Source organism: Oncorhynchus keta, chromosome 18 (genome assembly GCF_023373465.1).
Source record: "Oncorhynchus keta strain PuntledgeMale-10-30-2019 chromosome 18, Oket_V2, whole genome shotgun sequence".
NCBI classification, from domain to species: domain Eukaryota; kingdom Metazoa; phylum Chordata; class Actinopteri; order Salmoniformes; family Salmonidae; genus Oncorhynchus; species Oncorhynchus keta.
The window spans coordinates 14,375,586-14,403,521 of record NC_068438.1 but is presented as its reverse complement, the minus strand read 5'-3'; the positions used below and the strand labels follow the sequence as shown (position 1 = coordinate 14,403,521).

The window sequence follows — 27,936 nt, the reverse complement described above, 5'->3', positions numbered from 1 at the left end:
TACTAAGTTCAGACATGACGTATATTTAGCATGGCGATGTCTTAACTATATCCCACACAGACAGTAGCCCACATTGGACAGGCTGAAGTGTAAATGGATTAGCGGTGTAATTCCCATGATCTGACGAGCGACTAAAAACTCTTTCATTAGACTGTGGATGGATATGATGGCTAAGCTCGTTAGCCATATTGATTCTCCCACGCCGCACAAAGAGACATGAAGTAGATGAATTGACTGTGTTAATGTGTGAAAGGTTCTGTGATCACATAAATAGACTGGAAAGCTCAGTGTCTTAGTGTGGGAGTGCTGATCTAGGATCACTTTTGTCTTTTGGATCATAATGAAGATGATTATATGGACAGGGAGGAACTGATCCTAGATCATGACGCGTATTTACTAAGTGTCTCAGAGTAGGAGTGCTGATCTAGATTCAGTTTTCTATTTTGGATCACAATGAATTTCAATGACACTACATGACCAAAAGTATGTGGACACGTGCTCGTTGAACATCTTATTCCAAAATCATGGGCATTAATATGGAGTTGGTCCCCCCCTTTGCTGGTATAACAGCCTCCACTCTTCTGGGAAGGCTTTCCACTAAATGTTGGAACATTGCTGCGATGACTTGCTTCCATTCAGCCACAAGAGCATTAGTGAGGTCAGGCACTGATGTTGGGCGATTAGGCCTGGCTCGCAATCGGCGTTCCTATTCATCTCAAAGTTGTTCGGTGGGGTTGAAGTCAGGGCTCTGTGCAGGCCAGTCAAGTTCTTCCACACCAATCTTGACAAACAATTCCTCTATGGACCTTGCTTTGTGCACGGGGGGCATTGTCATGCTGAAATAGGAAAGGGCCTCTTCCCCAAACTGTTGCCACTAAGTTGGAAGCATAGAATCGTCTAGAATGTCATTGTATGCTGTAGAGTTAAGATTTCTCTACACTGGAACTAAGGGGCCTAGCCCAAACCATTAAAAACAGCCCAAGAACATTATTCATCCTCCACCAAACTTTACAGTTGGCACTATGTATTCGGGCAGGTTGCGTTATCCTGGCATTCGCCAAACCGAAATTCGTCGGTCAGACTGCGTGAAGCGTGATTCATCACTCCAGAGAACGAGTTTCCACTGCTCCAGTGCAAAGGCGGAGAGCTTTACACCACTCCAGCAGACACTTGACATTGCATATTGCACATGGTGATCTTAGGCTTGTGTGTGCCTGCTCAGACATGGAAGCCCATTGTGTGAAGAAAAACAGTTATTGTGCTGATGTTGCTTCCAGAGTTAGTTTGTAACTCGGTAGTGAGTGTTGCAATGGTGGACAGACGATTTTTATACACTTCAGCACACGGCAGTCCCGTTCTGTGAGCCATTTTGGGGCTGAGCTGTTGTTTCTTCCCAAACGTTTCCACTTCACAATAACACCACTTACAGTTGACTGGGGCAACTCTAGCGGGGCAGAAATGTAATGAACTGACTTGTTGGAAAGGTGGCATCCTATGACGGTACCATGTGGAAAGTCACAGAGCTTTTCAGTAGGGTCATTCTGCTGCCAATGTTTGTCTATGGAGGTTGCATGGCGGTGTGCTCGATTTTATACACCTGTCAGCAACGGGTATGACTGAATATGACTAATTTGAAGAGATGTCCACATAATTTTGTATATATAGTGTATAAACAGAGGGAGGACCTGATCCTAGATCAGCACTCTGGCTGGTGGCTGGCATACCTGCTAGATGACCTCTCTGAGAGGAAGGATGTTGGAGGAACAAAGAGGGTGTGTCAGTGTCCCGAGGAAAATCGGATTCTTTGTTTGCACTGGTGACTAATGATGTCAAGGTAACCAACTTCTCCAAGATAACAGCCTCTGATATGTCTGAGGTGATGACCTCTACAAGAAACAGAGGATAGGGAGAGAGAGAGAGAGAGGGAGAGTGTATTGTGTGTGCGTGTGCGTGCATGTGTCTGCTCTTGTGTTTGTTTATGTGTGTGTGTGTGTATAGGTACCTATCCTCAGTGCCTCATTGTGTTTAATGTTAGCTCAATACCCAGGGGCTCTGGAGGTCAAGGCTTGGGCCTCTGGAGGTCAAGGCTTGGGGCTCTGGAGGTCAAGGCTTGGGGCTCTAGAGGTCAAGGCTTGGGGCTCTGGAGGTCATGGCTTGGGGCTCTGGAGGTCAAGGCTTTGGGCTCTGGAGGTCAAAGCTTGGGGCTCTGGAGGTCAAGGCTTGGGGCTCTGGAGGTCAAGGCTTGGGGCTCTAGAGGTCAAGGCTTGGGGCTCTGGAGGTCAATGCTTGGGGCTGTCTCCCCTCAGTGTTTTCCTTTAAGTCCAAAGGTGTGGCTGGCTGGCCTTCACAATGTGAACTCAAACACCACTGTTCTTATCTAGCTGTTATTTCTAGCCAGTGTCCATTTACAGCCCCAGACTAGGCTTCTCCCACTCTGTGTCAGCCTGCCCTTATAGGGGCAACTCATAAGGCTTTTTGAGAGGAGTTGGAGGTCTCTACAGTGTAGAAACATACAACCAGAGTGTGTGTTTGTGTGTTTGTTGGTGTGTGTTTGAGTGTTTGCCTGTGGTGGCCCACAGGGAAGGGGTGTTGCTGAGGGGATTTCCCCCATGTTGGCATTCACTGCAGTGCCTGTGTGCCAGATTGTACACCATCTGCACAAGTGCAGAGATACTAGCTACAGTATCTTCAACTCGCTCCCCGCTGCCACTGCCACATTCTGCCCCATGTGCCACGGTCCACTAGCAGCTGTACCCTGATCCTAGTAACTCCTTGTCACTCATTGTCACGCAAGACAGCATAAACACACCCTTGATAGCTTCTCAAAGAGTCACCCTTAAAGACCCGATCAGTCTCTGAGGGCAGAATCCCTGCAGCCCTACACAGCTGTTTGAACTGCTCTGTTATTGTTCCCAACCCTCAATATTATTGTGTCCTGTTGGTTTGAGGGCTAAAGTCCTGGAAAGAGAGCTGTCGACCGCACTAGACCGACAGGAAGGAGCTGGGAGGGAGGTGAGGGGGTGAGAGGTGGGTCTATACAGGCGAGGGGGGCACCTGAGAGAGCTAGCTGTGTTCTCATGGCTGGCTCGGCTATCGGGACCCACTCAGTTCCCTGCATTCTCCTCCTGAACAATGGGGTCGAGGCTGGCTCCCTTCTGACCATGCCTCTTGGCCCTCGCCCTCGCTGCCGCCGCGCCGCACTGATGTCATGGCGAGCTAGGTACGTTATCTCCCAGGGCCAGTGTCCCTGTGACCCGCGCCTTTCCCAGAAGACTCCCCTGTCACATTTCTAATAATCCCCCCTCGTCCCAGTCCCCCCGTCCAAATGTCACCACGGTGCTGTAAGGGAAGTTAATAAGTTAAACCTTCAAGGCGTGCCAAAAATAACGCCATCTGTGATTGTTTGGCAGGGCATCCATTGTGTTCGTATGGGAAGTCCCAGAGATCCCAGGGTCTCTCAGATGACCCATTCACTATACACCTTGGAGTCTGTGGATTGTGTGTGTAGTGTGTAGTAGTGTGTGTGAATGTGTGGTTGTGTATGGCGTAGCATGTATATGCTGTGCATGGAAGTGTTTGCCTGTGAATGTACTGTATACATGTAGCTCCACGGGTAGTCATGTGACCTTTAGTACATCTTTTCTGTCACTCAATGCACTAGCACCATGAGGAAGTGGAGGAATATGTTAGGTGTGTGTGTGTGTGTGTGTGTGTGTGTGTGTGTGTGTGTGTGTGTGTGTGTGTGTGTGTGTGTGTGTGTGTGTGTGTGTGTGTGTGTGTGTGTGTGTGTGTGTGTGTGTGTGTGTGTGTGTGTGTGTGTGTGAGAGTGAGTGTTTATTTGTGTTGAGTCAAAGTGTGTTTGCTTTCTGCATCGGTGTGTTTTTGTTTCAGTAAAGTCGATGTGAGCGTGTTATATGGTGTTGGTGGACAAGGTTTTGTGTGTGTGTGTGTGTATTCATGTATGTGTGTATATGCTGTTTAAATCTGTGTGTGTGTGTTTTGCAGATCTTCTACAGAGTGACTCAAGAGATCCAACCAGGCGAGGAGCTGCTTTTGTTCATGAAGGCAGAGCAGTATTCATGTGACAACATGGCTCCTGATATGCACGGTCAGTTCACACACACGCAGACACACACACACACACAATACACACACACACACCTAACATATTCCTCCCCTTCCTTCCCCCTGTCCAGAGGAGAGACAGTATCGCTGTGAGGATTGTGACCAGCTCTTTGAGTCTGTCTCTGAGCTACTGGACCACCAGAAGGTTCCATGTGGGATGCCCCCCTCAGCCTTCCTGGGGAACCCTGGAGGGGACAGTAGTGACCTGGAGGGCCCTGAGGGCCTGGAACCCCACGATCTGCACCTGTCCCACAGCCTCAGCCACCACGACCACAACGGTCCCCAGGAGTGTAAAGAGTGTGACCAGGTGTTCCCTGACCTCCAGAGGTGAGAAGGTGTCCTCCTTCCCCCTTGTTGATAGGACCGGGAAAACTCAGGCCCCCTCAGCTCAGAACCCCACTATGTCACTCAACCTGCACTCCCTCACATGCCTGATGATGGCTACGTATCAACTGCACATCAACCTGAATCTATAGTTGTCTTGATGATAATATTGTAGTGAACGGTGACAGTGTCATTTGAACTATTGTTGATCCTGGGCAAGGTCTTTGTTTGCACACATTGTTCATTTTACTCCCAAATCCAACCTACATCATTGGGTTGTTTTTAGTTGAGAGGCTAGTGATGCAGTGTTGTAATAATGTTGTTGTGTCTGTCTGTCTGTCCGTCCGTCTCTCCTGCAGCCTGGAAGCTCACTCTCTGTCACACTCAGAGGAGAGGGATTACAAGTGTGACCAGTGCCCCAAGGCCTTCAACTGGAAATCCAACCTGATTCGCCATCAGATGTCACATGACAGTGGCAAGCACTACGAATGTGAAAACTGCACAAAGGTACAGTCATGTACCTGCTCAAAGGTACAGTTGTGTTTGGGTGGGGTAGGTGGGTGTGGGTTCATGTGTATGTTACTAGAGCATGACTCTCCAACCCTGTTCCTGAAGCACGACAGTACGTTTTCCCTCTAACCTTAATGTAGCGCACCTGATTGTAATAATTAACTGGTTGATAAACTGAATCAGGTTAGGTACTACTGGGGTTGGAGCAGAAACCTACAGGAGGGCGGCTCTCCAGGACCACGGATCGAGTGCCCTGTATTAGATTATATGTTGAATGTGTGATCAAGTGTGTGCATGCGGCACCTACATGTACCGCATCCATAGTCGCAGATGAGTGACCCCCATGTGTCCCTTCGTCCCCCCCCCCAGCAGGTGTTCACAGACCCCAGTAACCTGCAGAGGCACATCCGCTCGCAGCACGTGGGGGCGCGGGCTCACGCCTGTCCCGATTGCGGGAAGACCTTTGCCACGTCCTCTGGCCTGAAGCAGCACAAGCACATCCACAGCAGCGTCAAGCCCTTCATATGTAAGTCACTCAGACCCTTCATATGTAAGTCTGCACGCTTTTTCCACATATTCTACGAGCTTGTTGGAACTCATTTAGAAAAACCGCTAAAACACCCCTTCTCTTATGTTCTTACCTGGTCATAATACCAGTTGACATGTTAGTTACATGATAGATTATAAAGCAGTACCATACCGACTTTGACCCTCTAATTGTTTTTAAAAGGAATTTCACTTCAAAACCATTTCTTCATATATGCTTCATTAGTCCACTTTTGATACAGTCCAAGAAAACATTCAAGTTTTGAAGACATGTTGCTTCCATTTTCCTGAAGCCCAAAATCAAGCAAGAGCATAACATCTCATTAGGATTCATTTTGCATAACCATGAGACTTTTCCAGGAAGTAAACACAGGTATTCTATTATAATAGCTGAGGCTTGTACATACAGTACCAGTCAGAAGTTTGGACACACCTACTCAATCAAGGGGTTTTCTTTATTTTTAAAATTTTTCTATATTGTAGAATAATAGAGAACACATCAATCAACACAATGAAATAACACATAAGGAATCATGTAGGAATCAAACAAATGTTAAACAAATCAAAATATATGTTATGTTTTAGATTCTTCAAAGTAGCCACCCTTCGCCTTGACGACAGCTTTGCACACTCTTGGCATTCTCTCAACCAGCTTCACCTGGAATGTTTTTCCAACTTATTTGCTGCTTTTCCTACACTCTGTGGTCCAACTCATCTCAATTGGGTTGAGATTGGATGATTGTGGAGACCAGGTCATCTGATGCAGCACTCCCTCTCTCTCCTTCTTGGTCAAATAGCCCTTACACAGCCTGGAGGTGTGTTGGGTCATTGTCCTGTTGAAAAACAAATGATCGTCCCACTAAGCTGACAAGGTACAAATCTGTCGTTCTGCCCCTGAACAGGCAGTTAACCCACTGTTCCTAGGCCGTCATTGAAAATAAGAATTTGTTCTTAACTGACTTGCCTAGTTAAATAAAGGTAAAAAAAAAAAAAAAATACGCAAACCAGATGGATGGCGTATTGCTGCATAATGCTGTGGTACCATGCTGGTTAAGTGTGCCTTGAATTCTAAATGAATCACATACAGTGTCACCAACAAAGCACCTCCACACCATCACACCTCCTCCTCCATGCTTCACGGTGGGAACCACACAAACGGAGATCATCCGTTCACCTAATCTATGTCTCACAAAGACACGGCGGTTAGAACCAAAAGTCTCAAATTTGGACTCATCAGACCAAGGACAGATCTCCACTGGTCTAATGTCCATTGCTCGTGTTTCTTGGCCCAAACATGTCTAGTAGTGGTTTCTTTGCAGCAATTCGACCATGAAAGCCTGATTCACGCAGTCTCCTCTGAACAGTTGATGATGATATGTTCTGTTACTTGAACTCTGTGAAGCATTTATTTGCGCTACAATCTGAGGTTCAATGAGCTCTAATGAACGTATCCTCTGCAGCAGAGGTAACTCTGGGTCTTCTTTTCCTGTGGCGGTCCTTTTGAGAGCCAGTTTCATCATAGCGCTTGATGGTTTGTTCGACTACACTTGAATAAACTTTTAAAGTTCTTGAAACTTTCCGTATTGACTGACCTTCATGTTTAAAAGTAATGATGGACTGTCGTTTCTCTTTGCTTATTTGAGCTGTTCTTGCCATAATATGGACTTGATATTTTATCAAATAGGGTTATCTTCTGTATATCACCCCTACCTTGTCACAACACAACTGATAACGCATTAAGAAGGAAAGAAATTCCACAAATTAACTTTTAACAAGGCACACCTTGAAATGCATTCCAGGTGACTACCTCATGAAGCTGGTTGAGAGAATGGCAAGAGTGTGTAAAGCTGTCATCAAGGCAAAGGTGGCTACTTTGAAGAATCTCAAATATATAATATATTTAGATTTGTTTAACCCTTTTGTGGTTCCTTCATGATTCCATATAGTGTTGATGTCTTCTCTATTATTCTACAATATAGAAGTTAGTAAAAATAAAGAAAAACCCTTGAATGAGTAGATGTGTCTAAACTTTTGACTGGTACTGTATAAGTGCAATTTAATTGCAATATAATATTTTAAAACCAGATTAACGGTACACTGATGAAAAAATATGAACAAGTGGTTTTAGGGTCAAATGCCCCTTTAAATATCAGTCCTTTAAGTCATAAAAAAACTCCAATCAGTAACACTTTAATATTAATTAATATTATTTGGTATTATTTATTATCTATCACTTTTGAATATCATTGAATATAATATGTTGTGATAGTAGGATTAATTCTATACATTTCATGTATGCTATTTTGAATGGTACTGACTTCATTTTGAAAGTGTCATGTTGATTGTGGTAATATGTACATACTCTATCTATAAGGAGACCATAACATTTTTCATTCCACAGGAATTGTAGTCACAGGCGAGTGCTATTTCTGTTAATAGTTTAACAAAAGCAGTACGTGTCCCATTCCCCCATCTCAGCAACCACACACCATGCTGACCCAGTGACCCCTAGCAATGACCTCACACTATGACCTCACGTTTTAACCCTACTGTTGTCCCACACATTGACCTGTTCAACCAGCCGTGACCTCCCCCCTGTTGACCCCAGAGCTCCTATCTTTGACCCCACTCTCTCTCACACTCCCTGTAAATGCCAACCCCTGTGGTCTAACATCACAACCATAACCACAACCACAACACATATTGACCAGACCCCAGTTTTGCTTTTCAGAGAAAACCTATTTTCAGAGTTTTTCCTTGTTAGCTGAAGTAGTCAGGACAATTTCCTGGCCCTAATAATGATTTCTCAATCTTTCACCTCACACACCAAAGCACAATGACCTTCACCCTTTGACCCCAGCTCCGTGACCCCGCACGGTGACACCACACACAGGGCAGAAGGGCTGTGTCCGCCTGCGGACCCCCATCTCCCCCCTCCCTTGCCTCCCCCTCCAAACGCACCATTCCACACAAATAGCAACCACATGTCACCTCCACTGTGCTCCAAATGGGAGTCCATTTGCAGTAATCAGTTGAAAATATGCAGGTTTAAAAACAGCTAAAGACTGTGAAAAAAGACAGAACACCCTCTGCCCTGACAGATGTGTTAGAGACCATGTGTGTGTCCGTCCTCCGTGTTTGTTTGCCTGTGTGAACAACATGTCGGTCAGCGTACTGTATTGTATACGCGTGTGTGTGTGTGTCCATGTTTGTGTGTCCATGTGATGTGTGTGTGTCCATGTGTTTGTCTGTGTGCGTGTGTGTGTCCACGTACATGCCTGCTTGTGTCCATGCCTATGTGGGTGTGTGTGCATGCATGTGTGTGTGTGTGTGTGTGTGTGTGTGTGTGTGTGTGTGTGTGTGTGTGTGTGTGTGTGTGTGTGTGTGTGTGTGTGTGTGTGTGTGTGTGTGTGTGTGTGTGTGTGTGTGTGTGTACCAAGGTGGAAAGCCTATGCTGGTGGCTTTCTGTAGACCACTCTGGCCATAATCATTCATTCAGACACTGGGGCTGTCTTACTCAAAGCTGCTCTTCACAGGAATGTGTTTATAATATTTAGTTACAGTTTATGGTGAGCTGACAAAACACACGTGTGGAGTGGATCAGGTCCCTCACACCCTGTGTGTCATGTGTGTCTGTTGTAAGTCTGTAAATGTCAGGAGTGTGTGATTTACAGCCACTGTTTCTACTCGTTCTACAACGTTAGCCAACAAGCCTCAGGTGCATCAAATATTTACGCCTAGACTCAACATCTCTTGATCAATTACGACGTTGACTCCTTCAAAGACTTAATCATTCATTTTGAGATCTTTGCCCTGGATTCGAAGAACATTAATTATAACAGCAAGGTATGCACGTCATTGTCTTACCCAAGATTCCCAATTCATTTCTATACCACCATATGAAAAACAATCACCTTTAGACGACATACTGTATGATGAGTAAATATTTTAATTAATATAGTTATAGATTGCAATATTATTCAATATCATACATATTATTTAGGAGTATGTTTTGATATCCAAATTGTCATCCACTTTCCATTTGTACGGATGCCAATGTAGAATAAAGAATGTAGAAATAGAGAATTCCAATAGAGAATATGAAACAGAATGACTATTATCCAGAAGCTACTGTATGTGTAGATATGATCTCTATATGACTGTTTCTTTTTATCTCGCTATCATCTAGCCCAGGGGTCTCCAACCTTTTCTAGCATGAGAGCCATGTCACAAGCTACTCAGAATACCTTTTTTTGGTCTGGAAGAAACTTTAAGAAATGTAGATTTTTCTTGTATAATTCCCCTTTAATCAAATGTTATTTGACACATGCACCGAATTCAAAAGGTGAAACAATTACTTTTTTATATTACCTTTATTCAACTAGGCAAATCAGTTACCAACTCATTCTTTTTTCAATGACAGCCTAGGAACGGTGGGTTTAACTGCCTTGTTCAGGGGCAGAACGACAGATTTTTACCTTGTCAGGTCGGGAATTCGATCTTGCAACCTTTCGGTTACTAGTCCAACGCTCTAACCACTCCACTAGGCTATCTGCTGCACTTACAAGCCCTTAACCAACAATGCAAGCCCTTAACCAACAATGCAAGCCCTTAACCAACAATGCAAGCCCTTTAACCAACAATGCAGTTCAATAAATAGAGTTATGAAAATATTTACTAAATAAACTAAAGTGAAAAAAAAAAATATATATATAAAAGTAACACAAGAAAATTACATAACGATAACAATGCTATATACAGGGGCTAACGGTACCGAGTCAATGTGCGGAGGTACAGGTTAGTCGAGGTCATTTGTAAAGTGACTATGCCTAGATAATAAACAGCGAGTAGCAGCATTGTAAAAACAAATGGGTAGGAGGGTGGGGTGGGGTGGGGTGGGGTGGGGGGTCAATGTAAATAGTCAGGGTGGCCATTTGTTCAGTTGTTCAGCAGTCTTATGGCTTAGGGGTAGAAGCTGTTAAGGAGCCTTTTGGTCCTAGACTTGGCGCTCCGGTTGCATACTGTGACCATCAAATAAAATAAAATAAAATAAAATAAAATAAAATGTATTTATATAGCCCTTTGTACATCAGCTGATATCTTAAAGTGCTGTACAGAAACCCAGCCTAAAACCCCAAACAGCAAGCAATGCAGGTGTAGAAGCACAGTGGCTAGGAAAAACTCCCTAGAAAGGCTAAAACCTAGGAAGAAACCTAGAGAGGAACCAGCCTATGTGGGGTGGCCAGTCCTCTTCTGGCTGTGCCGGGTGGAGATTATAACAGAACATGGCCAAGATGTTCAAATGTTCATAAATGACCAGCATGGTCGAATAATAATAAGGCAGAACAGTTGAAACTGGAGCAGCAGCACGGTCAGGTGGACTGGGGACAGCAAGGAGTCATCATGCCAGGTAGTCCTTGGGCACGGTCCTAGGGCTCAGGTCCTCCGAGAGAGAGAAAGAAAGAGGGAATTAGAGAGAGCATATGTGGGGTGGCCAGTCCTCTTCTGGCTGTGCCGGGTGGAGATTATAACAGAACATGGCCAAGATGTTCAAATGTTCATAAACGACCAGCATGGTCGAATAATAATAAGGCAGAACAGTTGAAACTGGAGCAGCAGCACGGCCAGGTGGACTGGGGACAGCAAGGAGTCATCATGTCAGGTAGTCCTGGGGCATGGTCCTAGGGCTCAGGTCCTCTGAGAGAGAAAAAGAAAGAGAGAAGGAGAGAATTAGAGAACGCACACTTAGATTCACACAGGACACCGAATAGGACAGGATAAGTACTCCAGATATAACAAACTGACTCTAGCCCCCCGACACATAAACTACTGCAGCATAAATACTGGAGGCTGAGACAGGAGTGGTCAGGAGACACTGACACCCCACCATCTGGGGGCGGCCCATCGGGAAGTCCAGGATCCAGTTGCAGAGGAATGTGTTTAGTTCCAGGGTTCTTAGCTTAGTGATGAGCTTTGTGGACACTATGGTGTTTAATGCTGAGCTGAAGTCATTGAACAGCATTCTCACATAGGTGTTCCTTTTGTCCAGGTGGGTAAGGGCAGTGTGGAGTGCGATTGAGATTGCATCATCTGTGGATCTGTTGGGGCAGTATGTAAATTGGAGTGGGTCTAGGATTTCCGGCATGATGGTGTTGGTGTGAGCCATGACCAGCCTTTCAAATCACTTCATGGCTACCGACGTGAGTGCTATGGGGCTGTAATCATTCAGGCAGGTTACCTTCGCTTTCTTGAGCACAGGGACTATGGTGGTCTGTTTGAAACATGTACGTTTTACAGACTCGGTCAGGGAGAGGTTATAAATGTCAGGGAAGGCACTTTCCAGTTGGTCCACGCATGCTTCAAGTACACGCCCTGTCCCGCGGCTTTGTAAATGTTGACCTGTTTAAAGGTATTGCTGACATCGGCTACAGAGAGAGTGATCACATGGTCATTCGGAACAGCTGGTGCGCTCATGCATGCTTCAGTGTTGCTTGCCTTGATGCAAGCATAAAAGGCATTTAGCTTAACTGGTAAGCTCGCGTCACTGGGCAGCTCGGGGATGGGTTTCCCTTTGTAGTCCATAATATTTTTCAAGCCCTGCCACATCCGACAAGCATCAGAGCCGGTGTAGTAGGATTCAGTCTTAGTCCTTTATTGACGCTTTGCCTGTTTGATGGTTCATCTGAGGGCATAGAGGAATGTCTTATAAGCGTCCAGATTAGTGTCCTTCTCCTTGAAAGTGGCAGCTCTAGCCTATAGCTCATTGCGGATGTTGCCTTTAGTCCATGGTTTCTGGTTGGGAAATGTGCATATGGTCACTGTGGGGACAACATCGCCGATGCACTTATTGATGAAGCCAGTGACTGAGGTGGTATACTCCTCAATGCCATTGGGTGAATCCTGGAACATATTCCAGTCTGTGCACGAAAAACAGTCCTGTAACATAGCATCCGCATCATCTGAGTACTTCCGTATTGAGCAAGTCACTGGTACTTCCTGCTTTAGTTTTTGCTTGTAAGCAGGAATCAGGAGGATATAATTATGGTTAAATTTGCCAAATGGAGGACGAGGGAGAGCTTTGTATGCATCTCTGTGTGTCAGGTAAAGGTGGTCTAGTGTTTTTTTTCTCCTCTGGCTGCACGTGTGACATGCTGATAGAAATGAGGTAAAATGGATTCAATTTGTCTGCGTTAAAGTCCCCGGCCACTAAGTGTGCCACTTCTGGATAAGCATTTTCTTGTTTGCTTATGGCCTTAATCATTACGTTGAGTGCGGTCTTAGTGCTAGCATCAGTTTGTGGAGGTAAATAGACGGCTATGAATAATATAGATAAGAACTCTTTTGGTAGATAGTGTGGTCTACAGATTGTCATGAGGTATTGTACCTCAGGCAAGCAATACCTTTAGTCTTCTTTAATATTAGACATCGCGAACCAGCAGTTATTGACAAATAGACACACACCCCCGGGCCCTCGTCTTACCAGACGTAGCTGCTCTGTCCTGCCGATGCATGGAGAAGCCAACTAGCTCTATCGTCGTTCAGCCACGTCTCGGTGAAACATAAAATATTACAGTTTTTAATGTCCTGTTGGTAGTATAGTCTTAATCGTAGATCATCCCGTTTGTTTTCCAATGATTGCACGTTGGCCAATAATACGGAGGGAAGTGATGGTTTACCTACTCGTCGACAGCACAGAAAATGAGCCCATAAAATGGCAGTCATCCCCTCCGGCGCCATTAATTCTGCGTCTAGCGAGTGAGAAATGATGGTTCTGTACTACTGTTGCTCATTTAATGGAAAAATTAGCAAATAGCAAATAATAGATACAAATGATATACTTACTCATTATATACTTCTGCCAGGTAAGCCTACTTTGCATTTAACATTTAATTGAGAAGGTTTTAGGGAAAGTATTTCTGTCAACCCACCAGATGGTTATCACATCAACTGGATGCACACGGAGTGATAGACAAACGTGCGAACTACATAGGCAGACGGGGCGATATTGCTGGAAATTCATTGGCAGAAATTGTGTTAGGTTTGGCTTTTTAAGCAAATAGTGGCTTAATGTCAATGTTGCGTTGATTAGATAGTAGCTGGGAGCTTACGGTGACTGATACTTGTGAGATTTGTTCATCACAGTTTTTGGTGAAAAATTGCATTTATTTTCAGAATTGTTTGGCAAGATACTCATATGTGGGCTGTGGGCTGTGAGCTACTGGTAGCTGTTGGAGACCTGTTGGAGACCTGTTGGAGACCTGTTGGAGACCTGTTGGAGACCTGTTGGAAACCTGTTGGAGACCTGTTGGAGACCTGTTGGAAACCTGTTGGAGACCTGTTGGAGACCTGTTGGAGACCTGTTGGAGACCTGTTGGAGACCTGTTGGAGACCTTTTGGAAACCTGTTGGAGAACCCTGGTCTAGCCACTATGTCCTCTTCAACAATGTAGTCTGCCACATAGCAGGGTGGAGTCAGACAGAGAAGGGACTGTGGGACTGTGGGAAGGTTACAGTGAGCTAGCTGACAGGGACAGGGTGAGGGGGACTCGGCCAGTGGGGAGTGGGGGGTGAGGGGGGAGGTGGGCAGCGAAGGACGTGAGCCCTGTCCCTGGGAACCGGACCTGCAGGATAGGATTCATTCAACTCTGCTTCCTTCACAGGCTCAAAATAGAGCCATTGTGCCGTGTGTCTGCAAGTGAGCCTCTGTGTGTGTGTGTGTGTGTGTCATGTGTTATGTGATATTTTAATATCTTTGAATGTGTCTGCATATCTATGTGTGTATGTGTGCTCATGTGTGTGTTTTTGTCTATTGTGAGTTATATGATGTGTATGCATGTCTGTGTGCACACGTGTGTGTATGTACGTGTATGTGTGTACCTGTGTGTGTTTGCTTTACGGTCTCCTTGGAGTACAATGCCTGGAGGTGCACTGTGTTTGATGTGCAGGTGATGAGTTCCACTGACTCGGTCTCAGCCCAGAGGAACAAAGCCCCATGACAAAGACAGGATCTGATGTCTCATCTCATTCCCCCTTCACCTCACTGAAATAACATTCTCAGACTAGGACATCTTACACCCAGCTGGTGTCTTGTACTGTAGTCCCCCATACTGAAATGCATGTGTAGTGTCACGACTAAAGCCTGGAGGTCTTCCTGACTACAGTATCATAGGGAAAACTCTTGGCTCTTATGGTCAGATATGTACTCTGTGTGTTTTTGATGTTGGACATGCCTATGAGTGCCCCGTGTCTGTCTCCCTCTCCCTGCAGGCGAGGTGTGCCACAAGTCCTACACGCAGTTCTCCAACCTGTGCCGCCACAAGCGCATGCACGCCGACTGCCGCACCCAGATCAAGTGTAAGGACTGTGGCCAGATGTTCAGCACCACCTCCTCCCTCAACAAGCACCGGCGCTTCTGTGAGGGCAAAAACCATTTCACGGCAGGGGGGTTGTTCGCCCATGCCCAAGGCATGTCCCTCCCCGGTGTCCCTGGTGCCATGGACAAGGCCGCTATGGGAGGGATGGGGCACAGCAGCGCCAGCCTGGCAGACTACTTTGGGAACCGGCACCACAGCGGCCTGACATTTCCGACCGCCCCTGGCTTCCCCTTCAGCTTCCCGGGTCTGTTCTCCTCTGGACTGTACCACCGACCCCCTCTCATACAGGCCACCTCCCCAGTCAGACGGCCCCTAGGTCCCGGTACGGAGCACATCAAGAGCCCCCTCCTGTCGACTAGCCCCGGAGCCCAAGAGACCAGAGAACTGCTTAAGACCCTCCGCAAGGAGGCATTGCCCGGTAGCGAGCAGCCACAGGGAACAGAGCAGCGACAGTCCCATAGCTCCTCCTCCAAGCAGAGGCACAGCGGCGGCAAGATGAGCAGCCAATCGGAGAGCAGCGATCTGGATGACGTAAGCACTCCCAGTGGGAGCGACCTAGATACCACGTCAGGCTCGGAGCTGGAGAGCGACATGGAAAGCGAAGGCCAGCGGGAGAGGGCACCCCGGGAGAACGGGAAGGGGCCCAAAAGGAAGGCGGGCAGAGGCCCCCAGAGCCCCACCACCCTGATCAGTAACCACACTAAGGAGTTCCAAGGTAGCCCCGCCTTGTTCCCTCCCTCGCTGGACGAGCACACGGCTGTCTCAGGGGCGGTCAATGACTCCATCAAGGCCATCGCCTCCATCGCTGAGAGGTACTTTGGCTCCACGGGGCTGGCGGGCCTGCAGGACAAGAAGGTAGGCACCCTGCCCTACCCCTCCATGTTCCCCCTGCCCTTCTTCCCAAACTTCTCCCCGCCCGTCTACCCCTTCCCAGAGAGAGAGCTCAGACCTCCTGGCCTAAAGGGGGAGTCCCAGTCCCCACCTGACGAACCCTCTAAGAAGCGCCAGAGCAGGACCTCTGAGTCGCCCTTTGACCTTACCACCAAGCGCAAGCAGGAGGAGAAGGTCCTCGCCCCCTTCGTCCCAGTCTCCAAATCCAAACCGGAGGCCTCCTCACGTTCCACCAATCAGGACCAGCCGCTGGATCTGAGCATGGGCGGCACTAGGAACCGCAGCAGTAGCCACGCCCCCCGGGGGGAGGAATCAAAGAAGATCCACGTGTTTGGAGAAGACAAGGCAGGGATGGAGCTACCTAAAGCCGACACCTCTCTGCAGCACGCCAGGCCCACCCCCTTGTTCATGGACCCCATCTACAGGTACTGTGAATCTCTAGAACTGAACCTCACCAGTATAAATATAAATATATATAGCAATATGTGTCTTTACCTTCCTATAAGTACTTTTTCCTATATTGTTGGATGTGAATGTCTTTTTGAGTGTCGGTGTCTAAGAACTGATAGAGTTCTAATATTAGCAGGGTTGAGAAGAGGAAGATGAACGATCCGTTTGAGGCTCTGAAAGACAAGTACATGCGGCCCGCCCCCGGCTTCCTCTTCCATCCACAGGTAGGTCCTGTCCTGTTCTATCTCAGTGTTACTGTTGCTTCACAGGGACAGCCAGACCAGGGGCCCTCTTTGCTTCTGAGGCCCAGGCAGGGTGAGGCGATCTGGGGTTGGTCTGGGGGTGGTCCAAGGGGGTCTGGTTCTGATGGGGACCAGAGGCAGTGTTCAGTCTGATCCACGCTAAAGCATGTTTGGGTCTGGTCTGTCCTGTTCACAGCTATCTGAACCAGATGTGGAAGACTGAAAAGGGCACAAACTGACAAGTTCTCACATATGTGTCTTTGACTACAATATAAAAAATGATACCCTTTTAAAGATCCCGAATTGTGCCCCCAGACTGCGCTGCCTGTGATTTCTCTATCGTGTGTAGCATGACTCAGTGCGTGTGTATGCATTGACGTGCGTTGACATTCATGCTTTCGCTCTTCCCAGCATTGAAAATTGGCCCGTAGGAAAACATTTTCTCAGGGCCTGGCGTTTTTAACTGGCCGTTTCAGGCCTGGTTTTTACTAGCCGTTTCAGGCCTGGTTTTTACTGGCTGTTTGAGTCGTCTGATTTATGCCCCCTTTCCACACTGTGAACCTGTCTCTAGCTCTGTAACGCCACATGGCCGTGGCACGTGGCTTAATGAGGTGTCCTATCAGTAGAAACAGTAACAGAGGTTAGGTCATCTTTATTACTTTATGATGTCTGGACACACAAATCAGTCCCAGAAACACTTTGGCCACAGGGTCATTTAAAAAAATATATATATATTTTTACAGTTGGACATTTTCGGGTTTTGTTACCAAGTCACCTGACCCTTTGTGACATCATCACCCCCCCACCCAATGCCCATATGCGTCCAATAAAAAGCTGTTGATCCGTGGTCTACTTCCTGGTTCTGATTGCTCTTTTCCTTCTGTCCCGCCCCTCAGTTTCGTATGCCAGTTCAGAGATCCTGGGTAAGTTTCATCTACACCTACATGTCTCTGTGCTTCTGCCTCCCCTAAACCCCCAGACCCCCCCATGTCTGTATGGGTCCTCATTATAACACCCTCCATGTCACTCAGACTGCGCATGGCTCTGGCCAATCACCAGCAACTACTGACCAGGCATCAGCCATTTACAAGCCATCACTGCTTATCACTGGATTTTAGACCCGTTTTTAAAAACAACACGCTTTTCTCAGCTTGCGAGCTATACGCTTTTTCACTCATTTTAGTCAAATAATCTTGTAAATGTCTGCAAATTCCCATTTAGATTAATTTACAATCACTCATTTGTCCACATGATAGGCCTGGGATTTCTAGCTGTGTTCCACACTGTACTGCTAACAGCACTGGGGGTTGTATATATATTTGCTTATTTGGAGAGTGATGCAGGGCTGTTGGAATGGGCACAGAGCGGGTAAGACAGGGGGGACTGCTCTGTATCAGCGCGAGGGTAACAGTCTCTTAGGGACCCAGGGAGGGAGGGGGAGTTCCTCCCTCCGACATCTGTTTCCAGATAAGATCAACAATTGAGAATGCATCTCACTAATTAAGGCGCTCTCAGCATCACTGACATCTGAAGATAACTAATCAACAGCTGGCCCCACAGAGACACTACAGCAACAAGCAAGTTCAGACACACAGACAGAGCAGGAGGAGGAGGAGGAGAAGGAGGAAGGGAAGGGGGGAGGTTGCATCTAAAGGGGATTTTGAGGGAATCACAATTAAGTAAATGTGTGAGCATTTATCCTCCTTGTTTCCGCGATTAGACCTCTCATCCTCCGTATTATATCAAATGAGTTCTAGTGAACCTGACTGAAAATATTTACAAATCTATAACATCTCAAAGCTGTTTGTTCTGATTCTGACTTATCTCACCGGTAGTAGACAATACAGAGAGTTCTCACAGAGGGAGGAACACAAGTGAACTGAACAGCCAGAGAGGACGGAGAACCAGTGTGTACCAGAGGAAGGGTTGCCTCAGTAGACAGAAGAACAGCCAGGGTGGGCCTAGCTGTTTCAGCCTCAGCCTCTCGCTCTCAAACTAAAGTGTCTTATCTTGCACGCCGGCTCAATACGGCGGACAGCTTTAGGACTCCTAATGCGCGGGCGAGTTATGGCCTGTCATTGAGCAAGGGGGGAAACAAACTGAGCTTTAGCCCCCATGCCCATAAAGAGCCCCAATGAAATACATATTGCATATTCACAAGAAATATGGAAGCATTTCACCCTCGCCTCCCCTCCCGTTCCCGTCCTCACGAGGAGGCCTTTGATTCACGGCACAGAGCATTGGCATATTCATAATCAAATGGACCTGACACCCCACATACTCCCACAGTCGGAACTTTACACCCAGCCTTCACTCTTAATCAGCCCTGGCCTGTAACATCTGTGGTCGTTCATCATCGGTCAGTTTCTCCATCTAGGTTCTCTTTCTGCTCTTTTTCTTTCTGTCTCTGTCTGTCTCTTGCTCTCTCTCTCTCTCTCTCTCTCTCTCTCTCTCTCTCTCTCTCTCTCTCTCTCTCTCTCTCTCTCTCTCTCTCTCTCTCTCTGTCTCTCTCTCTCTCTCTCTCTGTCCTCTTTCTCTCTCTGTCCTTGCTCTCTCTCTGTCTCTCTCTCTCTCTCTCTCTCTCTCTCTCTCTCTCTCTCTCTCTCTCTCTCTCTCTCTCTCTCTCTCTCTCTCTCTCTCTCTCTCTCTCTCTCTCTCTCTCTCTCTCTCTCTCTCTCTCTCTCTCTCTCTCTCTCTCTCTCTCTCTCTCTCTCTCTCTCTCTCTCTCTCTCTCTCTCTCTCTCTCTCTCTCTCTCTCTGTCTCTCTCTCTCTCACTTTCTCTCTCTCTCTTTCTCTGTCTCACTGTATGTAAAGTCTCAGTGTGCCAGGGGGCTGAGATGGGATGTCAGTCGGTGAACAGGGCCCGTGGCGCTGCCGGAGGATCCAATCACCACTGATTTGTTGCCTTATTGAAATAAGAATAAGGAACACACACAAAATTCAATACACGCAAAATAATGCAAATTTGTGGCACCTTAAAAAAAAGCTGTCCTGCTCGAGATAGGCTGACAGGCCCCGCGGCCTGCTGGGATGTCCCCCCCCCCTCCCATCCCTCCATCCCGCCCCTCTCAGCACAGCGATATCATTATTACCCGTGTCTGGCCCTTGATCAGTAATGTCAACATCTTTCATATTGACAAATGTGCTGTCTGCCTGCATTGTGCACCGAATGGTTTACAGCCCAGCAGTGGACATGAATCACTCCTCTGCCCCTGCACACACACACAAACACAAGTATAGCATGCAAGCACACACACACATAGAGTAACCAAGCACATAAACACACATTAACACACTCTTTTTCTTCCTCTCACACACACACCTTACTAACACATATTCTCTCTATCACTCCCTCCCTCACTCTCTCACACACACACACACACACACACACACACACACACACACACACACACACACACACACACACACACACACACACACACACACACACACACACACACACACACACACACACACACACACACACACACACACACACACACACATCTGACAAGTAGATGTTTCTCCAAGGATTTTAAGCATATTTGATGAAAGCAAATGTTAGCCTCCATTAGTAAATTGTATACAGTCCTGCTGTTTGTTTGTTTGTTTGTGCGTGTGTGCGTGCATGTGTGTGCAGGCATGTGTGTGCAGGCATGCGTGTGGGCATGCGTGCAGGGGTGTGTGTGTGTGTGTGTGTGTGTGTGTGTGTGTGTGTGTGTGTGTGTGTGTGTGTGTGTGTGTGTGTGTGTGTGTGTGTGTGTGTGTGTGTGTGTGTGTGTGTGTGTGTGTGTGTGTGTGTGTGTGTGTGTGTGTGTGTGTGTGTGTGTGTGTGTGTGTGTGTGTGTGTGTGTAAAACAGAGTTGATTCCATTCATACACCACCTGACCTGACTTCCACTGACCAGTAGTGGTGGAATGAAGCTGCATAATATTCCCATATACAATACCATAATACCAGCCCTGGAAAAGACAGTCAATAATACTCTGATCTGATGTGTAAAGTACAGTATTGGTTTCTATTTTCAATATGACCTAGTTTGAATACAGCCTTGGTTTATGGTGTCTCTCAACTCAATGCCAGTCAGAGCTTCTCTCTGAAGGACTATACTCATGTTGTCACATCAACCCCTCTCCTCTGTTCTGCTTATATGCACTGCTGGCACTACCTTCAGGGGCTATTTAGGGGGATCTTTTGCGACATTGGACTGTATTATTGATGGAAAATAACCCTAACCTAATGTGTCCGGCTCCACCCAACATTTCTTCCCCTGTCAACAAAGGCATATCTATAATCTCTAGGAACACTACTTACCAGTTTGAAGGTTAAATGTGTCCCTCGCTATCAAATAAATGTCTGAACGCAACTTTTGTCCGAACGGCACCACAATCCTGCCTAGTTAGACAGTGGGCTGCTTCACTCAACACTTCCTACCATGTAATCTACCACTGTCCGTACAGCAGGAATGTGGTGCGGTTAGGACAAACGTTGCATTCAGACATTTATTTGACAGCAAGGGGCACATTTAACCTTAAAACTGGTAAGTAGGGTTCCTAGAGATTATATATATGCCTTTGTTGTTGGGTTAAGGACCACACATTAGGTTAGGGAATGATGTGCAACCAAGGGAGTCCATAATACAGCCCCACATCCCTAAAGACTCCAGAAGTTGCCCCTGAAGCTGAAACCTGCCAGGTGATCAATTGAAATAAGGTGTGTTACTGACTGACTTACTTGGTTAAATGAAGGTTCCATAAAGTTTTTACCTGACCATTCATGTGACATGTCTCTCCTCAGATGTCGGCCATTGAGAACATGGCGGAGAAGCTTGAGACGTTTGGTTCGCTTAACCCGGAGTCAGGTGACCTGATGCGCTCCGTCCCCTCCATGTTTGACTTCCGAGCTCCGCCCACTGCCCTCCCCGAGACGCTACTGCGGAAGGGCAAGGAGCGCTACACCTGCAGGTAACCATGGAAACCGTTTACTCGCAAATAGTACCAGAGGTTGTTTTGGTTTTGTCTTCACTATACGTCATCTCTGGTTTTGGCCTCGTGACTTTCTGATTGAAAGTCCCATGGTTTTGCTCAATTCCTATTTCTATACTTCTAAATTCATGAATTGAGTTGGATTGAATTGAATTTGATTAAATTGAATTGAATTGGAATAGACCCTAAACCTGAAAAGTACATATGTCCTTGAGTGTATGGCCTATTTCCATTCCATGTCCTTGAGACAAACATTCTGTTCTTTTCCATGGCTGGCCAGTGTCAACCCTTTGAGGTGACTGTGTGTGCTGTGTTACTCAGTGAGGGGCCGTGCTTGGCCCCCTCTTTCTCCCACTGTTTACCCAGGGAGTTGGCCCTGATTAGCAGATTAATACGAGAGGCTTTGGGGCCCCGGCGGTGCTTTGATCTAACTCTTTGCTGTGTGTGTGGACAACACCCACTCTCTGCACCTACCCACTGCTACGTTATACACATAAGCTTACTCACACACATACCATTAGCTTCAAGTGCTGAGTGTGGTGGTGAAATTAATATTAAAATAGCTAGTTGTTCGTGGAATTATGAAACCATAACACGATGCATAAATTATGTTGCACTCAAGCAGTTTTTATCAGTTAATTGATAGAGACATAGTAACAGGTATTCTTTTGAATCAATTTTGATTTATAGTGAAAATGTGTTTTTCCTATTGTGAGTTTTGTGTTGTTAATGCTGAATGTTCTAAGATATGTCGCAGACATTTGAATACATTTTCTGCTGGTAATTTGAATCTAAGATGTATGGTGACACGATGTGTTCTCTTCCCATCAGATACTGCGGTAAACTATTCCCACGGTCTGCCAACCTGACCCGCCACCTAAGGACACACACAGGAGAGCAACCGTACAGGTAAGTCACAAACACACACACACACACACGCACACGCACACGCACACACACACACACACACACACACACACACACACACACACACACACACACACACACACACACACACACACACACACACACACACACACACACACACACACACACACACACACACACATCATGTGCTAAACATACCCAGCCCTAAAGAAGGGTCAGCCGTAGGATGAGGGATGTGGGAAAAGGGAGTGTGATCATGCCGTGCTGAAAGGATGATGTCCCTCTAACACTCCTATAACGTCAGTTCGTCTCACCCCGCGAGCGCAGACAATACTCAATAAAGACAGGACAGCCTTTTCATTACAGTATAAGTCATCTGTTAATGTCTGTCAGATAGAGTAAACACAATTTCACAAAGACCCATAAAAATAACACAAAAGCACACAATCATAAACACATACACACACTTTCTCAGAGAACATGATCAGGCACACACCGAGTCCTCCCAGACAGCCATCGTTCCTTTATCAGACCCAGTCCGCTGCTACACGGATATTTTCCCAGAGAATTCCTGTCCATAGTTATGGGCAGCATTCTTGTGTGTTTTCCTACGCCATTAAAAGCCTGGAACAATTATCATTCTGCTAAATAATTTGCCTGATGAAAAATGGTGGCCGACGTCTGGTTGACAGGAGGGGGTTTGAACTAGAAGATGGGGGGGGGGTGACAGGGAGAGGGGAGGGGGGGGGGGTAGAGAAGGAAGTTTGGTGAAAAATGGGGGTGATGAGGAGCAGGGGCAGATGTCCAGGGGTAGCAGCTGGAATAATGACTGTGATGTCGGAGGGGGCGACTCGGAGCACACACACACGCACACACACAGAGCACACAATCCAGGGGAGGCCAGTTGACCACAGGGGAGGCCGTCAGGCCTCTGCAGCAGTCTGATAGATTGAGCCTCTACCCTCTGGCACGTCATTAAAGATCTCTGCGGAAGATAACAGGGCACTCCTGAGGGACGGCCAATTGGGCAAGCTAATTCCAGCTAGAAGAAAAGATGTAATCATCTTGTATAATTTTGCATAGGGGGGGGGGGCTACGCTCAAACAGATGTGGAGGGGGCTAGGCTCGAACAGATTTGTTGCATGCCTGTTTTGTGAGAGAAGAATGTGATTTGTATTGTGCTGGCAGGAGATAAGAGACAGAGCTGGTTTCACCTTGAACGAGCTCCTCCATCATGTCTGAGAGAGAGAGAGAGAGAGAGAGAGAGAGAGAGAGAGAGAGAGAGAGAGAGAGAGAGAGAGAGAGAGAGAGAGAGAGAGAGAGAGAGAGAGAGAGAGAGAGAGAGAGAGAGAGAGAGAGAGAGAGAGAGAGAGAGAGAGAGAGAGAGAGAGAGAGAGAGAGAGAGAGAGAGAGAGAGAGAGAGAGAATGGGGGATGGCGTATGGCGTATGTGTTTGTGTGTGTGTATCATTAGAATAGTGGAGATTGTTAAAGGCATACTTCAGAGTCAGATGAACTCATGGAAAACATCTGTATGTCTCTGCATCCAGTATGAAGGAGGTTAGAGGTAGTTTCGCGAGCCAATGCTAACTAGTGTTAGTGCAATGACTAGAAAGTCTATGCTATCTACTAGCATGCTAGCAGTTACCATAGACATCCAGTCATTGCGCTAACACTAGTTAGCAACTTCTCTCTGCACACAGAGACATAGAAATTATATCTGGCAGGTTGGGGCCAGTAACCGAAAGCTTGCTGGATCGAATCCCAGAGCTGACAAGGTAAAAATCTGTCATTCTGCAGTTATAACCCACTGTTCCCTGGGTGCCGATGACGTGGATGCTGATTAAGGCAGCCCCCGCACCTCTCTGATTCAGAGAGGTTGGGTTAAACGCAGAAGACACATTTCAGTTGAATGCATTCAGTTGTACAACTTACTAGGTATCCCCTTTTCCCTTTCCCTTACTAGTTCATCTGACACTGGGAAGTAGACGAAGGGCTTCATTGTCAAAACCGTGAAGTATCCCTTTAAGGCCTATGTCTTTCATTGCTTGTATTATTTTAATGTATCTACTCCAGCATGTGTGTAGTGTATTTGTATTGTTCCACATGAGTCCCATCTGTTTTGACCTTTGACCTCTATGAGTGACCCCTACCTATCTGTCTCCTCAGGTGTAAGTACTGCGACCGCTCGTTCAGCATCTCCTCCAACCTGCAGCGCCACATCCGCAACATCCACAACAAGGAGAAGCCCTTCAAGTGTCACCTGTGTGATCGCTGCTTCGGCCAGCAGACCAACCTGGATCGTCACCTCAAGAAACACGAGAACGGTAACCTCTCAGGTGAGAGAGCCTCTCAGTCAACCAATCAATCAAATGTATTTATAAAGCCCTTGTTACATAAGTAGTTGGTTACAAAGTGCTTTACAGAAACCTGGGAAATGAACCCGTGTAGTAGCAGTGTACTTACATCCAGTAATCTTCCCAGCGTGAAATAGTTCCCAGTCACTATGATTGTGACGTCATGTTGTAAAATGTCTCACAGTGTGAAAATGTTCCCAGCTCTTTATGTGGATGGCTGAGCTCGTGCCACGTCTCTCTCCCTCACCCTCGCTCACCCTTGATTTAGCTCGCTGGTCGAGATGGCTTGTTCTCAGAGGTGTGCAGTTTGTAAAGCTAAATACAAAAAAATGATGTCATGAAAGAAAGACAGGTACACGTTTTAATGCTCCTGCAGTTTTATTGTGGGATGTTTCAATCCTGACAAACTCTTTTGGGTCCAAGCGTTGCGCAATAAAACTGCGGGAGGATTCAACAGTGTTTGTGTATCTATCTTTCTTCAAATTAACTGGTGACCAACAAAACTGCTGATGATTCAAATATATTTATGTGCTGTGTGAGCACTCACTCACTCAGCCTCAATTGCCTCCGTAAATTCTCCAGCTGTTTAATGTAATTTACTTACGGTTAAAGAAAGCATTTGGGGAAGCTAAGAAATTAGATTAAATTAATCTGTCGTCCGTCTCTGCGACAACACCATACCGTTGCGCTCTGAATGTTCGACGACTCGGCAGCTTTTTTCGGCGGTACAAATCATCGCTGGTTGAGTGTGATAGGTTGCTCTGTGTCGCAGCAACCCCCTGAATCGCATCAGAAATGTGGAGGCAAGCAGGAGACACCTGGCCAGACGCCCATCGTAAAGTTCTGGTTGGGGAGCTAGTCTCATTGATCAGATACATTAACTTATGAAAGCAAATATTGGCATTGCATTCTCTGGAAACCTAGAGACTTGTACATTTGGTCCCATCACTTGTCTGAGCTCCTAGTGTCAATATAATATTGGTTTGATTAAATATATGCTTATTATACTCAACCGGGTACTATATTGGGGATGAGTACTGCCAGGAAAAAACAGACTGGAGTACAGGGTTAGGGTCTGCCATATCAATTCCGGAAGTACACAAAAATTCAAATTCTAAATTGAACTAAAATGAAATGGAACAATTGACCTCAACCCCGCAGTAGCTTTACTTCCGGGTAATAAGGCCAGCGTAAGGGTGCTATTCCTGCAGGCCTTGGTCCAACACCAACAGGAGATTCAGTACATACTGGTACACTGGTGCCCCATGCAGGCCAGTGGGGGATTGGTTTCTCGTCAACTATCTGATTCCAAATAGTTTCTTGTCATCCAAAGGGAGAATCCAATGGGGCTGTCACTTTGGTCTTAATTGTATTCTTTTAATACTAATATTCAAACGGACTGATTAGAATTGTTGTCTTTCTGTAGGCACGGCTGCGTCCTCCCCTCGGTCAGAGCTGGACAGCAGCAGCGCCATCCTGGACGACAAAGAGGACTCCTACTTCAACGAAATACGAAACTTTATCGGCAACACAGGCCAGAACCAGCCGTCCCCTGACCATTCTGAGGAAGGGTAAGTCATGTGTTTTGTCTAGATGTGTGTGTGAATGTACATGCACTATATGTGTGTGTGTAAAAAAAAAAAAAAGCTTTTACAAACAGTACATGCATTCATCATTCATCTTATCCTCTGTAGCATACACACACATGCACACACACACACGCACACAAACGAGAGGCCTGCTTTTCTGCAGTACATATTCAGTGCTTGAGGCTAAACAGGGAGACGATTATAGACAAACATGGGTGGACACGGCCTCTCTGTGCTGGCCTGCTACGGCATTCTGATGCACTTTAGCCTTTATTCATTTCTGTGTGCGTACGTGTGTGTGTGTGTGTGTGTTTATTAATGAACATGTCGCCCAGGGAGGTTCGAAGCAACAAGCAATCATCACTGACGACATCTGGGATAATTACCACATTTGGAAACGTGCTGGAGCTTTTCACAACTGTTGACTTTGGGCCATGCATGTGCACCGGTATCGGCCTTGCATACAATTATGTCTGATGATTATGCAAATGAATTTTCTTGTAAAACTATGATCAACTTCAGGATAGCTGTCGGCTACAGGTCGGCGGGCTTATTTTTACGTGCCTTGGGTTTGATCAGGGAGGTAGAGATAGAGATCTCTGACTTTCTTTTGTGTAAAAAAGGGGTTGTGGGTGCAGGCTTTGGAGCGTCAGTGAGATGTGGGGGGGGCTGCAGCCCGTGAGCGACTTGCTCCCACATCTGGAACCAACATGTCCGCCGACAGGAAGAAAGTCGGAGAAGGTGGGGTCAGGGGGTCGGCCCGTGTTTCCTTTCAAAGTGCGGCGCTCCTGACTACTTATGATAGATACTTTATCCCCAGCAAATTACCACGTTTGAACGCGTAATTAGCGGATCTGTTTTCTTAATCACAGAGGCTCTGGTCTGGGCCGGCGCTGCTGGTCTTGCTATGCAGTGCGTTGCGATGTCGACAAGACATGGCAACTACCGCCTTGGCAGCCCTGGCCCTCTCCCAGTCCCACCTAGGGGGCGCGTTGCTTTTCAACTCTGTCCAATTCCCGCTATAATCGCCCCAGTCTGATAAACGCTAGAGATGGATAGCAGATAGCAGATTCTCCCCATTGTGCTAAAATATGCAATTATTCTCCCACTCCTTTTCTTCTCGACTCATTGCAAACTCAGTTTTTCTTCTCCTTCAAATAGATCATTTCCTGGACTCTTCACGGTCCTCTAATCTACGAGGCGATTTTGGCGGGTGTATAACGAGGGTCCGCAGCCAGACTTTGTGTGTTAACCTCTTCTAGAAAAATACATAGTTGGGAGCTGACGAGAGACATCCCAGAGTGTAATTAGTGAATCAGTCTTAATGTGGTTCCAGATGATTTACCAAATGGTGGTTTCCTGAGGCTGTAGAGACAGTGGACAGAATAAACCCCAGTCAGGTTTTGATAGCTGGGCCTTTTCTCCCCGTGGGGACCAGGGAAATGGGCTGCTTGGCAAGGCCCTCATAACTCTCCCAACAAATGGGCCTGTCAGCTAAATATTTTGCCTATTAGATGAATCTGAGATAGTAGGAAAATAAACAACGGGAGAGACCGAGCGGTGCTGTTAAGTGCTGCAGCGATCAGCGAGACGTTCATAGAGCCCGTGCCCAGAGGGGCCCCCGAGACGCGATGACAAACGGGATTCCCACTCTGC

At 46.6% G+C, this 27,936-nt stretch overlaps 1 protein-coding gene across 16 annotated transcripts in view; it reads left to right on the top strand.

The window, feature by feature from the left end:
- LOC118371328 (histone-lysine N-methyltransferase MECOM) overlaps window positions 1–27,936 on the top strand; it is a 211,859-nt gene that overhangs the window by 180,418 nt on the left and 3,505 nt on the right. For 3 of the 16 annotated variants that reach the window (XM_052467442.1, XM_052467456.1, XM_052467457.1), the window contains 11 exons: window positions 4,006–4,108; window positions 4,197–4,452; window positions 4,809–4,980; window positions 5,329–5,509; window positions 14,772–16,194; window positions 16,353–16,443; window positions 17,358–17,384; window positions 21,260–21,426; window positions 22,279–22,356; window positions 24,504–24,673; window positions 26,118–26,262. In XM_052467442.1, the coding sequence (XP_052323402.1) occupies window positions 4,006–4,108; window positions 4,197–4,452; window positions 4,809–4,980; window positions 5,329–5,509; window positions 14,772–16,194; window positions 16,353–16,443; window positions 17,358–17,384; window positions 21,260–21,426; window positions 22,279–22,356; window positions 24,504–24,673; window positions 26,118–26,262 (2,813 nt within the window). The remainder of the gene's footprint in view (window positions 1–4,005; window positions 4,109–4,196; window positions 4,453–4,808; window positions 4,981–5,328; window positions 5,510–14,771; window positions 16,195–16,352; window positions 16,444–17,357; window positions 17,385–21,259; window positions 21,427–22,278; window positions 22,357–24,503; window positions 24,674–26,117; window positions 26,263–27,936) is intronic. The other 13 variants (XM_052467444.1, XM_052467443.1, XM_052467447.1 and 10 more) reach the window with 13 other exon arrangements.